The sequence below is a fragment of the Malania oleifera genome, chromosome 9 (assembly GCF_029873635.1).
Source record: "Malania oleifera isolate guangnan ecotype guangnan chromosome 9, ASM2987363v1, whole genome shotgun sequence".
NCBI lineage: Eukaryota > Viridiplantae > Streptophyta > Magnoliopsida > Santalales > Ximeniaceae > Malania > Malania oleifera.
The window spans coordinates 28,935,373-28,953,997 of NC_080425.1; the positions used below are offsets into that span (position 1 = coordinate 28,935,373).

Genomic DNA, 18,625 nt, shown 5'->3' on the forward strand with positions numbered 1-18,625 from the left:
CACCCTGAAATCCACCGTGCTCTACCATCTACCTCTGTCCTCCACCAGATCTACCTCCTCTCCACAGGCCTTAGCTGGACCCCACCTGAAAACTTGAGGGTACAGTCCTGTTCTTCTAACTCTGTGTCTCAGTCTCTCTCGGCAAACTCTCCTCTGCTATTGTGGTCCAGTCAACCAACTCTGAAAAATCATGTATCCTCAATACTACCACCTATCTGTAAATATCATGCCTTAAGTTTCTCTCGAACATTCTAGCCTTCTTAACTTCATCTGGAACAATGTAGGGGCAGAAACACGATAGTTCGATAAATCTCACCACGTACTGTTGGACTGTCATCAAACCCTGGGATAAGCTCGAAAACTCCTGTACCCTAGCCTCTCTGACAGAGGAAGGATAGTATTTATCAAAGAAAATGTCCCTAAATCGAGCCTAGGTCATTGGCACTGGAATAGCCCTCTGCTCCTCCAATAATCTAGTGACTGTCCACCATCTCTCGGCCTCCCCTGTCAGTTTGTACATAGCATAGAGGACCCTATGCTCATCAATGCAGTGAAGCACCGTTAAAATTTTCTCTACCTCCTGCATCTAATTTTCCGCAACTACAGGATCGGCTACTCCTGAAAATGCTGGTGAGTTCATCTTTATAAATTTCTCTATCGTACACCCCTAAGCTGGAGATGGACCTCCCTACTCCCTGGAGCTCCGAGCAATCTCAGCCATAATTTGCTGAACCACACTGCGTAGCACAACATCTGAATCCCCGCTGCCTACAATAGAAGGTCCAGCTCCGGTATCACCACTAGCATGAGCTGTAATGCCCCAAGCCTCTACGTGGGCCCAGAGTGCTACTAATCCATTTTATTTACCCAATAATCTACATTCTAAAATCATTTATGTAGCGGAAAATATAACTATAATCTTCCAAAAAATATAATACCAGAGTTTTCTACATCCATCTACATTCTAACATAAATCATACATCCACCTGTATTCACATATATACATATCTCCAAAATATAACCTACACTTCCAGTATTCACAAACATCAGTATGCTTCACAACCATCCATTTCTCAGAAGACTTAAAACATAAAATATAAAATATACATATCAAAATTAACATAAAAATATACCCTTTTCTCTTTCTATTTTTCTAAAAATGTTATAAAACCTCGAGCTCTCTAAGCTCGATCTTGAGGAAATCCTGAAAAAGATAAATTCATATTCGGGTGAGACACATCTTAGTAAGGAAAGAAACAATATATTAAAACAGTGTGTAGCTAACATGAGTTTATATAACAACATATTATTCATCATTTGAAAATCATTAACTTAATCTCTGAAATCATTTTCTGATCCTAATCAAACACATGCAAGACATTTTATCCATGAGATTACCTAAGGATAAGGATGATTACCTGCCCATACAAGTAGCATTCCTCTGCTCTGATACTTAGGCAACCCAAAGGTCACAGCTAAAGCATACTAGGGCACTCACCTTATTTAGTAAGCCCTCAAGTGATAAAATAATCTCGCACTCATATAGTTTATACCATAGTTTACCTGTGAAGGCTCCCAAGAATAGGGAAATCTACCCGCCCATACAAGTAGTTTCCCTCTGCCCTAACACGTTATGCAGCCTACTGCTACACCTGATACAACCAGGACACTCACCTTTCTCAGCAAGCCCTCGGACGAAGAGTTTGTCTCGCCCAAACGTAACATGTTCTACTAGCATAAATACTGCTAATACGATAATACATTATTTTATTTGCCATTATTGTGCGTTTCTCAATTGCTCATGTTTCCATCTTTTACTTTTCATTTCATTTCACTTTACGTGGCTTTTTCCCATTTTACATTGTTCACATATCACATTTCATTTTCATTCTATTCATTTCCATTTTCATTTCATACCCAGCATCTTTCAGCTGTTTTACCCAACATTTTTCAGTTGTCATACATTTACCCAGCATCTTTCAGCTGTTTTACCCAACATCTCTCAGTTGTTTTACCCAACATCTCTCAACTGTTTTACCCAACATTTTTCAGCTGTTACACATTTACCCAACATTTTTCAGCTGTTTTATATGGTTGCATTAACACTCACATGCATCATATTTCATATAACATTTTCATACTCAATTCATTTTTTGTATATCCTGCATCTCATACATATCACATATTTTCACACAACATTCATATTTACTCATGGCACACTATTTAGCAATAAAATTCATACATTGCTTGAAAATAAGCCAACCCACATTTAACAATCATATACTAGAATAATACCTTTAATTTCTTATATAATTATCCGGAAAATATTTTTCACTTTCATCAGTTCATTTTCGCACATACATATCTAATAAACAGTCCTAAACTTGGAAAAACATAATTTAAATGGTTGGCATTTTAAACCCACACCGAAACATATACACACATATATAACACAATTTATTTTCCATTAAATTCATAAAAATTCTGGTTTAATATATATTTTTTCCCTTACCTGGTTTCTTGAACTACACCAATAGGGACCCCGAAAAATACTTGCAGCACTCACCCGGACCCTGAATCAAAAATCATAATTCCATTAAATTAATCCTAAATAAAATACTATTTTAATATTTCCTAGGTCCTTAAATATTAAATAAACAGTTATACTCTCAAATATAACCAAATTTCCAAATTTCCCAAATCTCACTCTCGTTTTGTAGTAGGGCCTAGAAAATTCCAATTGGAAATTTACTCATGTCAAAATGACGATGATCACGACTAAGACCCTGTGGTGGTGTCTGATCGTCGATTTAACAGTAGATTTAACAAGAAATTGAGAAATTAGGAAAAAATTACCTTACCCCAGGAATAGTGCCTACGCCACTCCCACGACAAATCTGTTTCAGCAGAAATGTCGGTGGCGGAATTAGGAATCCAATGGCACCTTTCGTTTTTTGATCGGCGCTTATTAGGCTGATGAAATTAAGAGAAAGAGAGACGAAGATGGAAGGAGATGACGGAGAGAGAGAAGAAGAAAGTACAGAGAGGCTGAGAGAGTCGACGACTTCACAAGTAAGTTTTCTTAATATTTTTTTTTCTTCTTTTTTCCTTTACTTACTTAATCATATAATATAATAATATTATATTATATATATATGTGTATATATATATATCATATTATTTATTCAACAAATTAAATTTAACAATACTTAATTAATTAATTGATTAATAATAAATAATTTTAATTTAATTTAATATTTTTTATTCCTTTTATTTGTGTATTTAATTAATTAATTTAATAATTTTTAATTAATTAACTAATCAATAATTACTCTTACTTTTATGTTATTTTTTTAATTAATTACTAATTTTTTTAAAATAAATTTTTTCTGGTTATTACATGAGCGCTACTACCTCTTGGGTCTATCTTGCAATATTACCAAATTATTCTTAAGTATTTGAATCCTACAACATTATACTAACTAAAATACCCCTAACCTCTCATTACTAATTTAAGGTCGAGTCCTACCATATGAAAATAAAAATCATCGATAGTTTACTGTGATTTTCCTAGAATCGTCACTTAGGAAAAACATAGAAACCACCCCGAAACTCTACCTCTACACCGTAGAACAAAACCCTAAATTCTCATCCTAATTCCCAACATCATTTTTACTGATACTCTATTCAACTCTTCTTAAGATTCCATTTCTAAATTCTGGTATTGTTTTTCGCTGTACTCTAGAGTCTAAATCTAGCAACTTAGACTCTGATACCAAGCTGTAACAACCCAATAGTTACACCATTTTTTTTCCTTAAAATAAAAACATAAAAACTATTATGATATTCCTACTATAGCATCTCAGGCCTCAGATGGGCACTGAGGTATTCTTGTATATAATAGACATACCTATGCCGCAGAAACATAAGTCATACAACTATAGGTAAACATACAATACCAAAATCCAGTGTTGTCAAACCATAATTACAGTTTTACATCTCTCACTACCGTGTCATCATTCCCAAAAATACAACCCTATGTACACACTTACCCTATAAACAGGGCAATCAATGGGTCACTCTACCTGCGAGCCTGATGTGCTTGCCTAACTAGCTCACCTGAAAAATGTTAAAGTAATGGGGTGAAACGACGCCCAATAAGTGAAAATATGCTATTACTAGTGTGTGGTGACCAAACAACATAGCTATTATAATAACATCTAAATCTATATAAAACAATAAATCTGTACAAAGTATATCATACATTCATCATAGTTCAAAATATAATTGTATCATCTGATTTGCTACTTTTCATACTTCTAATATCATACTATATTATCAAATGCTATAAAATTGTATACATATACATAACTGTACTTTATCCCTGGATATCTTTATGTCATGATTTGCCCCCTCATGACAGGGTTGTGTGGCCTGTAGGCGGGGCTTAACTCTAGTTGGCCCTCTAGGTAAGTCACTGTACTCTACCCTTCCTCATTTCGGCCAAATTGCATCCTCTCCTAGGCACAGAATTGGACTACTATCTCGTTAAACCGACCCCCTCAACCTAGTGAACTAGGGAGCTGCATCCACTCCGAGCGCGATTGACGGTACCCACACACTATTTGAGATATGTGGTTACACTCTATTTGTAATAGCAACGGTACCGTGTTCTGTTATCTGTATCTGTTTGTAATATTTTCATAGGGATTTTATACCATATATATATATATAATACTATAATCTTTCTAATTTTTTGATCATGTTTCCAAAATAACCATAGCACTATAATTCTGTATTGGAAATACTGTAATAGCTAAATAATATAATTGTAGCATCTGGATACTATATTTGTATATCTGACTGTATAATCTGAGTGTTATGGTATTAGGAAACATGATAACTGTAATGTACTATTCTGAATAAAAACTGTAATATACTTATCTGAATAAAAAATTGTAATATGATTTGGTAAATATCTATGTATATTAGTTTATATCTGTATATGTTGTATAACAAGATATGCTAGAGAAAGTTGTATGAGTTCTATATCAGATAAATATCTACTCAGGACACACAAACATTAAAAACTCTTATTCTATAAAAACTGGATAATGAAATCTCTGATAGCATTATTAAAACTCCTAACATAGCATATTTCCCTTACTTAGTTTGTAAAAAACCCCTTTTCTGTATCTGGCCCTACACTCGCAAGGTTCCCCACTCAACACACTGAAAACCCCATCTCTCAGAACAAAATATCAGTATTTCTTCGTATACCACATTTCTTATAACTGTGAAAAAGGCAAATACCAAATAAAATGCCTTACCCTGAGATTGGGATGAAATTTAAACCAAACCCACCAACAATCCGCTCCAGAAGACTTACAGAGAACCTTCCCAGGAGCATCATGGTGGCCTCATATCGTCAATTCGGTGAGAAACGGGGTCGAAATCAAAGAGAGAAGGGGAGAGGGATGTTTAGAGAGAGAGAGAAAAAGAATTCCTGTGCCAACATCTGTTGGAAAACTCGAGTTTTAGCTATTTATAGTCCTGAATTTGTCGACGAGACATGTCATCTCTTCGACGAGTTACTGAAGAAAGTTCGTCGACGAACCTGTACCCCTCGTCGACGAATTTGAGATTGCCGAAACCCCCCTCTCAGTACCTTCTCGTTGACGAGACGTGTCCTCGTTGATGAGACCCTCATGTATTCTCGTCGACGAGGCCTTGTTTAATTCTCTAAGTTATTACATGTTAGGTTCAGGTTTGGTGCAACAAGTGTTGGATTAATATGTATTCTCTTATAGGTAACAAATTGTTGGGTTGTTGGAGTTGCCATTTGGATGGTAGGCTTAGGTGTCATTACTTGTATAAGGGGAACATATGGTTGAGAAGCATATAGTTATTGGAGATGGATGATGGGTTAGGTATAAATTGGTTGCCATACATTTTTTGCCACTCCATTGTTACCATGATTGGCTACATTGACTTCCTCGATTCATTTTCAAATATTACCTTTTGTAGCTTTTGTGATCTTAGCAACATATAGTTTACCATCTTCCTAGATTTTAATCCTTAGTGAATTTTTTTTTACCAATTTGCACAATATTTGCAACAATATCTATGCTATGTGCCAATAGCTTTTCATATTATATCCCTTCAAGAGTTCCCACAAAGATATTCACAATCTCCTCGCCTGATAACGGAGGATTAACCTAAGTAGCCATCCCTCTCCAGTGTAGTGCAAACTCCTTGAATGATTCAGACCCTCTCTTCTTCATGTTTTGTAAGTCTATATAATTAGTATCAGTGTCTTCATCGAACTTGTATTGATTAAGGAACTAGTTAGCTAAATCATTCCATTTTTGTACACTACCTTTTAAAAAAAATAAAAAATATATGTGAACCATTTCAATGTTGATCTTGCAAGACTTTCATGGAATACATCTATAACTTGTTATCCTTGGAATGCACTACTACCCACACCAGATTCTGATATGGGGGCGTGCCGACAGATGGGATTTGTTTGCATGACAATTCCCCTAAACAAGAAGGTTAAACAAGCAGGAATGAATAAACTCTAAGAAGATAAAAATATTGAAAATGCAGAGTCACCACCTTTATTATCATTATTATTTTTGTTTAGGGAAAATGAAGAAAAAAATCCTATGAGGTCTACCATGTAGAGAATAAGGGTTCAGGAGTACATTTTTGCATAGTGAAGGTGGCAGACTAACCATTATAAGTGGGATTACTTAACCAGTAGCCTACCAACACCCATCTTAAGAATGGTTACCGTAAGAATGGTCATCGTCGTGTGTGTGTGTGTGTGTTCTAACTAAGTAAAGAAAAGGAAATGACCGAAGGTTCCCCTTTCAGATTATTCAATGAAACATTAATATCCAAAAGTCCAAACAATAGGATTGAAACCTAGACAATCTCTTATTGGAAAAGGGGAATTTGGACTATGATAACTCAAAATTTTGAAAGAAAAATATGAAGTAAAAGAAAAAAAATAGTTTTGATTGATTGTCACAGGTAAAATCAAATATGGATCTTTCCTTTGAACATGAAGGTTTGAAAATGTTTTGATTGATAATTAGTGTTTTAATGGTGTGATCAAGTCAACTCTTTAATTGAAAATTTGAAAATCTCTAATTGACAATCAGGATTTTAATGTCTCATAGGAGTCAACCCTCGACTTGAAGATTTGAAAATCTCTAATTAACAATTAGGGTTTTAATGTTTGATTGGGGTCAACCCTTTAATTGGAAATTTGAAAATTTTCTAATTGTCAATTAGGGTTTCAATGATTGATTGGAAGTCAACCTTCTAATTGAAGATTTGAAAATGCTTCAATTGAGCCAACTATTGAAGATTTGAAAATCTCTAATTGACAATCAGGATTTTAATGCTTTGATTGAGTTAATTCTTGAAGATTTGAAAATCTATAATTGATAATAAGGATTTTAATGCTTTGATTGAGTCAACTCTTGAAAATTTGAAAATCCTTAACAATCAAGGTTTTAATGTTTTGAATGAGTCAATTCTGGAAGGTTTGAAAATCCCTAATTAACAACTAGGGTTTTAATTGATTGGATGAAGTATCTTTGATTGGGACAATCAACATTTATGAAAGTTAATTGACATTTTCGGCGATGGTGGTTGGTTCAACCAACGACACGCAAAACCCTTGCAGATAACTTTAGTGGTGCAGAGCGAGTTCCAACACCCCATGGAGGATTGCACAACTATAGGGCAAGGATATGTTGTTCTAATGTTTGGTGTCTCAACAAGGATTAAATCGACAACAAGACCTCGACGAGGTCAGGCGTTGACCAAACTAGTAGGAACTATGGCTACTCTCCTTACAATAGAGAAAAAATCGGTGTGGATCCCGAGCAATTTTCGCCATTAGCTAAAATTTATTTTAATCTTTATATTTTAATCAATACATTTAAAAATTTATATTTACTAATTTTTGATAATTATTTTTACCATCCTAATTAACTCTAAAAATATTAGTAAATTTTTCTTATATATATAAAGTATTGTTGAATTAGCATTACACATTTCATCACTATCATTTATTAGGAGCCAAAACCTTAAAAAATTTTAAAAAATTATTTATGAAATAATTATAACTTCAAGTACATAATTAATATGAAATAATTTAAAATCATATATATTTTTTATAACTAATAATATTATGTTGCTAAATGAATCAAATAATCCATGAAGTAGAAGAATCTTCTTTTAATTTCTATCTTTCAATTTATAATTATTAAGGTATAAAATAAAATACAAAAATTAGCTTATCATTTTAATCTTTAAAAAATAATAAAACTTTCGAATAAACGATAAAAAGTTCATGTTCTGTATAAAATTTTTCGTCCAACATATTATTCGTGATGGTGAAAAAAACCCTTTGCCCGAACTTTTAAGCCCCGGTACCTGAGTTTGTCACGGAGACACGCGCAGAAGCACATACAAGAGAGAGAGAGAGAGAGAGATGGTGTGTCCGACCTTCTACTCGAAGAAGATCGAACCGTAGAACGTCAGAGCCTCCGTGGGCTCATGCTGCTCACAGTTCCAGTTTTCCCATGTCTTGGTCCTTGAGATAGGGCTTTGAAGGCACATGGGTTCCACCGGGCAGTCCATCCGCTTCTGCGGCCCAGCGACCGCCGGCGGTGGCAGCAGCCTCGATACACTCAACCGGATTCTTGTCGATCTCTGCACCACTGAGAACCCCAAGGTCCAGTCTCCTTCTCTCGCTCTCTCTCTCTCAAATCTTTGAGACTATTCAGAGGTCCATTTTTGGTGATTATATTTGGCAGTATGATATAGTTGGCTTATAGAAAGACGAAATTTGTATTTTTTTTTTTAATTTCAGTGTCATTGCGAGATGCAACATTCATTCAAGTTCTTTTTTGGAGTGTAGGCTTAAGGTGCATGACAATGTGTGGGCCTGAGCGAAGTATACATTCTATGAATTTCATGTGCATTTGTAGTGCAAATATGAACGCTCATATAGTTTGATATGCAGATTTTGCACGTACTTGGCCGCTATTGTTGAGGAAGTTTTTCCTTTTTAAAAGAAAAAATCAAGTTCTTAGCGCTTGACTTCTTGAACTTCTAAAAACTAGCTTTAGCTTTTTTGGTGGAGCCTTTAAAAGTCAGTGACAGGGGATTGGGATGCATGGATTTAGACCTTGTTGTAAAATTTTCTGTTATGTTGGGGTTAATTTGCATTTTGTTTTTCTAATCAACTGTTGGGTATAAATGCTTTCACAGTTGTATGTTGCAGTTGATTGTCAATTTTTTGTTAAGAAATATGTGTTTTCTTCTCTTATTAGTAGTTCTTTTTTCGAACAACTCTTTCCCTTCTTCCTTTTATTTCTTCTCTCCTACTCTCTCATTTCTTCTTCTTTATTTTTTGTTCTACATGTTTCATAGTTACTAGTTTTTTCAACAATATTAAAAGAGGAAATTAGGAGAAAGGTTGAGTTGTATTCTTGTGAGATTGTTTAGGGTGTCTATGAAAGGCCCTTGCTATTGGAAAAATACTTAAGAGATACTGTCTATAGGACATCCATTTAGGTGAGTGAGTCATGGCAAACTAGAATTTTCATAGTCAAGGCTTGTTTCATGATCTAGGGCTTTTTCCTAGCTTCTAAAGAGATTTACCAGTCGGACCTATAGCTCAACACTAGTCAATAATATCCGAGTGCATGTTTTGGTGATCTTTATCCTAGTAGTTTCTTAAGTGTTAAATTGTGATGCTGGAGGTCATACAACTACTCAATGCCCCCAACTAGCGTTGCTTTTAAAGTGTGAGCAAGTTGACCCATAGGAGAATGTAGATTCTATTTAGTATGTTGGAGATGAGTAGAAGATAATTGATGACTTTCATATAGATGGCATTCATGTTAGTGTTGTGACATGTGTTTTGTTCCACTATTGTGATAATTATGGCTGAAAGAGAACTACTATTTTCAAGACTTTCACTGGATGTGGTGATAGGCCTTGTAAGTTAGTCATTGATGGGTTAGTATCATACATATTGTGTCTAAGACTACATTGGTTAGGTTGAACCTTAAAGTAGAGCCACACCCCTAGCCCTTCAGAGGAGTTTGGGTTAATAGGACCACTTTATTGGTATTCATGCCCACCATGACATTATGGGGATTAGTTCATTTGTGAGATGTTAGCTATGGATGCGGCTTTTGGTTTGTTGGGGTGTTTGTAATATGATTTGAATGTAACTGAGTCATTGTAGGGAAATACCTATGTATCTAGGCACAAAGGAAAGAATATAATTCTTAACCTTGCCAAGCCCATTCCTAGTGACTCTAGGAACAAGAAGCTAGCCCCATGGATCCAATAGGGAAGGAGTCCATGTCCTAGACAGTAGGGCATCTGAAAAACAGAGTTGGAAGAATGATTTTCTACTGGCTGTCATAACTCGTAGTCTACAAGACACATGTGGAGGTTGGTGATTCTCTATCGGTTGTATCTTGCTGTAGGAAACTTGATAACTGAGTTGGTTGTCCCTTTCCTAATCACTTTCCGCATGCATCATCATTGACTGCCATCATAGACCTCAACAACAATGTTATTGCCTGGCAAGATACATCAGTAATGGAGAAGGGTGTTACGAATGCAAATGCGACTTTTGACTTTACCTCAGTCAGTTAGTCACAACTAAGTGAACACAAGAGATCTGTCCATGTAACTTCTAGCATCTTTCTTGATTCGACTATGGTATTAAATTAAATTTAGGTGAATTTCAAAGGTAAAACGTCATGATTTGCATGATTTGTTAAGTCAATTGGAAAATATTTTTAGGTATAGAGGAGTGAGCTGGCACTTGTGTTAGAGGTTATGCATGTACATGTTAGTGGAAGTCAATGTTTTCTAGAACGTGGAATGTTCTGGTTCATGTAATAGGAATGGGATTGCGGTACGACACATGTTAAAAAAAGTGGAATGCTAGGGGTATACCATATATATATTTTGGTGAAAAATATGCTATGCTATTTGTACATTTTGGGAAGGATGTATAGGTGTTTCAAAATCTAAAAATATCTTTTCTTTTGTTTAATAGATTAATAATGACTGAAAATGGTATTATAATGCAAAAATTCTCCACATAAATAATAAAAATTCTCCATCTCCACTTTTAATAATGAACAAAATATTGAATTAAAACTTTAGATCATTAGATTTAGTGTTTTGAAACAAAAATGTACCATGTTTTGGAAAGTTTGTACTAATATGTAGGGTGTGAGCGTTCTGTAGTAACTATGGTGGAATATTGAGTCCTAGTGTAGGAACCACTTGGAGGGAAATATAACAAGTTGCAATCAAATGAAGGAAGTCATGATCCACAAAGTCATGTTTGTTAACTATCTTGAGTGGTCTAGTTAGATTGCCTTTTATCCTTTTCCCTCCTTTGCCTGGGAAGGATGTTGAGACTTATGGACAAGTGTTTCATAAACTCCTTTTTGAGGTGCTAGTTTGAGGAAAGCAAGTAGCAGCACCTTGTCAAATATTTTAGTGGGGATGAAATATAATATGTAGATATGGGATCCAAATGATACTCAATAGTCAACATTTTGAATCTATTGAGCATGCTACAACTTATGCAAAGGTTGTGGAAAGGGATGTTGTTCATACGAAATACAATTTGAAGAAGTTGGCTGATTTTGTTTTGCCCAAACAAGTGACCTCTTTAGTTCCTCGTAAAGCATTTGAGCCAAATAAGCCTGATTAGCCTTGTTGGAGTGTTACAAGTGCAGTGAGAATGGTCGCTTCTATTGGTAGTGCCTTAAAAAAGAAGCATTTGAATCATTGAATGTGTTAGATGAGAAGCCCGAGTAGAGAGACACCATTTATATGAGTTGCTAATGCTTCGTAGTAGTGAGAGGGATGGGTGATATAATGGGCAACCACGACTATTTCTGAAGCTAACTGTGCTCCACCACATGTTCTCATGACTTGCATGCATGTGACGTATTGTTAGGGCGATCTTAATAGCTTTAGTGTACAATATTTGGATAATATACGATGGGTGCAGTAATGCTACAACTGTCAAGGTTGGTTCATCTTGATTCAAGTTGTGTTTTAATCTTTGTCCATATGCTGAGGCCCACGATGGGTGTTTGGTTGGGTTGTTCCCTCTCACCAAGCTGACTTCCTATTTATTAGCATTTAAGGATGGACTCTTATGTGGTGAGAGAGAATGATGGAGGGAGTCAAAGAGAGGTGGTCCAGTCAAAAAGCTGTATTTTCCTTCGATAAATTAATGAGATTTTAATTTTGATTTATTTTATTTTTAGTCATTTATTTTAGGAAAGAACATCTCTTTTAATTTTGAAGGATGATTCTTAGGGAGTTCTCTATTTATATGGTTGTAATCATATCATAGTCGGCTTAAATTTTGAGAAATTGAAGATTTGAATATTTAGGTTTGATCCTTGATTTATCACAGTGCATGTTTTTGATGCCCAAAGAGGCCTAGAAAACCACCTTATTGCAAAGCAAATGAGTGGGAAGAGTTTTCTCCTGAAAGATTTTCGAACTCCTCTCTTACCAAATTTCCCCACCATGGCCATTAAAGCACAATGTCATGATATCCTAACACCTTCCTTCTGCCAAAACCCCAAAATCTAGTGAGAAACATGTCCTCCACAGGACTCAAGCTTGAACAGGCGCAGATCTGTAATCAGGACTCGTGTCACATCTCCTTGGTTCGTGGGAAAAGTCGAAGGACCAATTAGCATCCACTCCCTGTTTCTCCACTTGGCCTTTTCCATGCTGATGCTGTTTAGCCCTAGCTCCGAAATTATACACTGTTCTTGAGTGCTTTGCATGCAAGAATCTCCCTTCACCCCACCCCACTCTGCCCAAAGACAGACGATCATTCCTTCAGACCAGTCCTTTGCATGAATGCGTGGATTGTGGTTTTGGGCTGTTTGGAGAGCATTGGGTTTGCCCATATTCTTTGAATGGTTTTCTACCTACTTTGTTTAGGGCTTTTGGGACATAGGGATGCTGGAAATTTTAGATGTTCAGTGGGATTGAAGTAATTTATTGTACCTATATTTTTTTTGGGTGATTAGGAGAATATCCGTATTCACCTTTTTTATTGTTGTTTATTTTTCTCTTCTCTTCAATAAAATTCTTTTTTATGAGAAAAACCTCCAATACGCCTAATAAACCCATATGTAGCCTCTGTTGTCCTCATCATGTCCATGGAATTGTTGGGAAATTTTTTCAAGCTGTCAACCTTGCTATCCCCTAAATAACATTTGCCCATCTCAGTGAACACTATGTCAGTGCGGGCAGTGTTCTGATATTTCAATGCTTCAAATGCTTTGGAGAAGTTCCTTCTGGGAATTGAACTCTTAGATTATATTGTTAAGTGTTTTATTGTTTGTTATTTGTTTTTTTTTTTCTTTATTTTGTTTATTTTGTTTTTCTTTTTTGGAGTTGCTTCTTTTATTAAATATTTTAGATGTACCTTGGTTGATTTTTGATCTGTATGATGGTTCTTCTGGTATTGTATTTTGTTGTGCACAGGATGGGGCTGCATTAGCGCTGAAGAAACATCTGGAGGAAGAAGCTCGTGATCTTAGTGGAGAAGCTTTTTCCCGTTATATGGACCAGTTGTATGATCGTATTTTTGCTCTTTTAGGGAGTAGTAGCATTGCTGATAATTTGGGAGCATTAAGGGCCATTGATGAGCTGATAGATGTTGCACTTGGCGAGAGTGCATCCAAGGTTTCAAGATTCTCTAACTACATGCGTACTGTATTTGAGGCAAGGCGTAATCGTGAAATTTTAATCCTTGCTAGTAGAGTTCTTGGCCATATTGCTCGGGCTGGTGGTGCAATGACTGCAGACGAAGTGGAGCACCAGGTCTGTTATGTTTCCCCTCTATAGGTTGTGTAGTAGTCTGGAAACAGTGGTCTGATTAATTTTGTGTTGTACTCAGGCAGCGGAGTTCTGATTACTCCTTTTTATTTATTTGTTTTTTTTGTAGATTAAAAATGCACTAAGTTGGCTTCGTGGAGATAGAGTTGAGTATCGTCGTTTGGCTGCTGTCCTAATCTTGAAAGTAAGTGCAACAATTTTCTTCTCACCCACAACCTTAGTTTCTTTGCTGCTTAAACTGGATAATACTGATTGCCATAATGAAATATTAATTAAATGAAAGTTTTGAAAATATTAGGGTGATTGTTTGCACTGAATGATCTCTAAATAGAGCTGGTTCAGTGAATGGACTTTCAATTAAGGGACAGGTTGTGTTTGGCTGGACATCTGAAACCCTTCTTACAGCCTCTTGTCTGATCAGCATCAAGAATGATTCTTAATTCCTTTATGAGACAGTGCGAACCTCTCTCCTCACCATTCTTCTTCATTCATCTCTCTCTAGGTTTCTCTCAATGACACAACCAGGTGAGGCCTCTCCCTGACTGCAAAGAGTGAACCACCTCTGCCAACTCTGCAACAGATCCAAACACCCAACTAATTCTAGTTCAGCTTCTCAGGCTTGATCCAGTTCAGCCCGATCTTTCATTTTGTCATTTTACATAATTTTGTGCAATTTTTCTAGCAATTTTATTTTTCAGTTTAATTTTTCTAGCAATTTTAATTTTGGTTTAATATTAAATTGTACATGAAAACTTATGTACAGCTATTTTATATTTATAAATTGAATCATTTTCTGTTTTTATATTTTTTTTCTTTTTTCAAAAACATTCTTCATGAAAAATTCTAAGGGATTAAAGTAGTAAAAAAAAACATCCATATTCTGTTCTTTACTAAATGACCTAAACTATTCGGTGATCATTGGCTCATTTTTGTTCTAATTCTGGTTCATAGATTCAGAACTGGATCCAGCATTTAACAGTTAATACTTAATTTTATCAAATGCCCCCACTCATTTTGTTTTAGTCAGTTGTTATTCTGGCTGTAATATGACCTTTTGAGCTTTATATCCAGTGCTTCCTTTATAACTTGATGTAGAACACTTTGGAGTTTTGTTGTCTCTTTCTATAAAATTTCAAGCATATTTAACTTTATCAAATGCCCCCACTCATTTTGTTTTAGTCAGTTGTTATTCCGGCTGTAATATGACCTTTTGAGCTTTGTATCCAGTGCTTCCTTTATAACTTGATGCAGAACACTTTGTAGTTTTGTTGCCTCTTTCTATAAAATTTCAAGCATATTAATTTAATCTTTTGGTTTATTGTGCAAGTCGTGAACTTGTTGATTAATCAATTGTTTCTCTTATACAATAGCAGTTCAGTACTTATTCTGGCGGGGAAAGACTTTGTAATTGTGAAATTAGAAATCTGTCTCATCTTGTGATACATAAATTTATTTTGTCACAGTCAAATTCTTGATTTAAAACTTAGTATGTGTGCTCCTTGTTTCCCTCTTGGTAGGAAATGGCAGAAAATGCATCAACTGTTTTCAATGTGCATGTCCCTGAATTTGTTGATGTTATCTGGGTTGCATTGAGGGATCCAAATTTGGATGTTCGAGAGCGGGCTGTGGAAGCACTGCGTGCTTGCCTTCGTGTTATTGAGAAGCGTGAGACGCGTTGGCGGGTGCAATGGTCAGTCTATTTGATTAACCTTGGAATTGTTTAATAATCGGTGACATTTGACAGTTAAGAGTTTGTATTGAAACATATCTGGCATCAAATATGCTATTAGTTCTATGTTGAGATTTGTACTTGCTATTTTTCATAATTGTATTATAATAACTGGAGCAGACTACATGTTATGTATTGTCTTTAACATTCTGCTCTGTGACAAGTGTCTCAGTGTGGCTATGACTCCATTTTTCTGTTTATGATCTTCTCGTCTTCAGAATTGAAAACTAGCATATTTTTTTAAATATGTAAATAAACTTTCATAACAAAGATTTAAGACATTTGCTGTTGTTGCTGCTGCTGCTGCTTCTGCATATGATCATTGCTAGTCTTCAGAGTTGAAGACTATCATATGTTTTAATAAATTGACTTTCTAACAAAGATGTAAGGATTTCATTTTATTGTCATTGTTTGGGTCACATTGTATATTTTGGTGCATAAAGGGGCTAGCCACTGTCTTTTAGCCTATTTTTAATGGGACTAAATTACATGTATGATCTTTGCTGATCTGCAGAGTTGAGGACTATCATATAGATGTAAGGCTTTCTTTTTGTTGTCTTTGTCTTGGTCACGATGTCACATAGTATATTCTTGTATAAAGGGGATAGCCACGTTGTTCTGCCTATTTTTCATGGGATTAAATTCTATTGTGATAGAATCTTTTAGCCAATGCATTTCTTTTCTATTTATTTAAAATAAATTGTGGATTTTATTTCTGTGTTCCATTTTTCCTATTTTTTTAACATTTATAATAAGTAGATCTCTGTGTGTTGCATGATTGTTGAATACCCACTGGATAAGATAATTTTTTTTTTGATCAGTGAAAATATAATTGATCAAATGCTTAACTGATAAGAGAAAATTATCATCAAATCTATTCTTTGTTATTATTATTTTTTGGTTTACTGGAAGGCTCGCTAGGCCTGAGCTACATGACAGGGTGTCGCTCATCCCCCATCACAATAGAGTGGGTAGAGTTGAATGGCACAAAGTGAAATTTTTAGCATCTTGATAAATTTCTTCCATAGAAAAATAAAGAGATTTTTCAGCTAATTTTCAAGTAGTTGATTTTTAAGGCTACGTTGAGTTGAGTTGTTTTCAAGCTTGTTTACCTGGTAAAATGTTTTTTTTTGAAATGAATCTTGAGTGTGGAGCATTCGCAAAATGAAAATCAGAGCTTGGGGTCTTAGCCTAGGTGTTGAAAATTTTCTTGGGACCTTGACGTATTTTTTCATAGAACTCTCTCGTGATGAACTCTCTCTTTTTAAAAATTTTATCTGCAGCAAGCCCATTTTATATCCGAGGCTGAGCAAGTTGTACCAGATAGCAAGCTGGCCCAAATGTTAGGTAATTTTTTAAATGGGCAGCCTATGGACTGATCTCCTTCTCTAAAGCAAGCCCAGCTCCTCTCTTCTGCTTGGCTAGTTCACAACTGGAGAAAAAGTGTGGGAAGCTACCTCCTTTTCACTGGAAAGAGATTCCAGTCCAGCAGCTCCAGCTAAGTTTGAAGGACAAAAATCCACTAAGGTCAAGACTGGAGTAAAGGCAAACTTGCACCAAGGAGAGAAATACAACTGAGTCTTGAGTGTTGGCTGTTGATGAGGAGGGTATCACAAAGGACCTAGAAGCTGGTGTTTACAAAATTCAAGGGAAAAATGATGGTTCTTTTGGCATGGGATGCAAATGTGATGAGTTTAGGGGCCAAAAGGTTTATGCTCGTTGGGTTGAGGTGATTTGGAAATGAGGGTAATAATTGAAGAGAAGAGTGGGTATTCTGGTAGAATAGTGCCAAAATTTTTAAGGAAAGATACTGGAGGAAAATTTTGTATTTTGGAAGATCCAAATGCTCTGAGGGCTTCACCTAGCGAGAGGGGAAGCAAAGATAAGGAGGAGAAGAAATGGGGTATCTCTTGGATAATGATATTGAAGTCCTTAGTGAGTTTGATTGTGATGGGGGTTGCTTTGGATGAGATTTGGGTACAATATGGATATGATTCTGACTCTTCTAATTTCCTTGTGGATTTACTGTATGCCAATGGAAGGTTTGGAAGGGATTCCTATTTTTGTGGATGGTGGTTTGGATAAGAAACAACAGCCTAAGGATGGAGTTCTGCTTACCCCTGTGGAGGAGATTCCTGGGAAAGATTTAGAAGCACAACAATTGATGGATAAGATGGGTTTATGACTATCTAATCCTGGAGGAAAAGAAGTTCTGTTTGATTGTGGTAAAGGTAAGGTGAAGAAGGAGCCGGAGAGAACTAGGAACTATGATGGAAAAGGTTTAAATTGAGGTTTTCTTGGTTAATTCTTGTTAGTTTTTATTTCATTTTTTATCTTATAATTTTATTTTTTCCTTCTATTTTGATGTTTTATTTATTTTTTTTTGAAGGATTTCGTGCACTTGTCTAGGCTGTAAAATTTCTACCCTCTATCTAATACACCTTTTTTCTTTTAACCCAAACAAATGAAAGTAGAGACAGTTCTATGTCAAGTAAATTTCTATTTTTCCAATTAGGTAGTCAATATTTCTGTGGATATGTCCACATGAGGTTTGATGAGTAATCCCTTTGGCCGAGCTAAAAGATTGAAGCTCATTTTGAACAAATTCAAATGCTCATATTGAAAAATTTGAGTACTAATGCCAAACTGAGTTTTTATTTCTTGGTAAAATTTAGTAGATACATTAATAAATCGAGGCCTGTCTTTTAACATATAAATTGACTTGAAGGTAGAAAAAAATTGTTACAATTTTTGAAGAAATGGATAATTGAAAGGAGCATGCTGTTGATCTAGAGAAATACCTTGAGTAGAAATTCAAGAAGCTGTAGAACAAGAACTCAAATGTCTGAATGATTAAGAGAAAACATCAATTTATCACAAGACTTGAATCTAAACAGAAAAGATGTCATATTCTAATTGACATGAAAAGCACTCAATCAAGAAACAGACTTGAAT

The 18,625-nt window shown here is 35.4% G+C and overlaps 1 protein-coding gene across 3 annotated transcripts in view; it reads left to right on the top strand.

Moving 5' to 3' along the window:
- Window positions 1-8,407: 8,407 nt before the first annotated feature.
- LOC131164554 (serine/threonine-protein kinase TOR) overlaps window positions 8,408-18,625 on the top strand; it is a 134,696-nt gene continuing 124,478 nt past the window's right edge. For 2 of the 3 annotated variants that reach the window (XM_058121830.1, XM_058121829.1), the window contains exons 1-4: window positions 8,414-8,758; window positions 13,588-13,926; window positions 14,051-14,125; window positions 15,459-15,631. In XM_058121830.1, the coding sequence (XP_057977813.1) occupies window positions 8,642-8,758; window positions 13,588-13,926; window positions 14,051-14,125; window positions 15,459-15,631 (704 nt within the window). In that variant the 5' untranslated portion in view covers window positions 8,414-8,641. Of the gene's footprint in view, window positions 8,759-13,587; window positions 13,927-14,050; window positions 14,126-15,458; window positions 15,632-18,625 lie in introns of all 3 variants that reach the window. The other variant, XM_058121828.1, reaches the window with a different exon arrangement.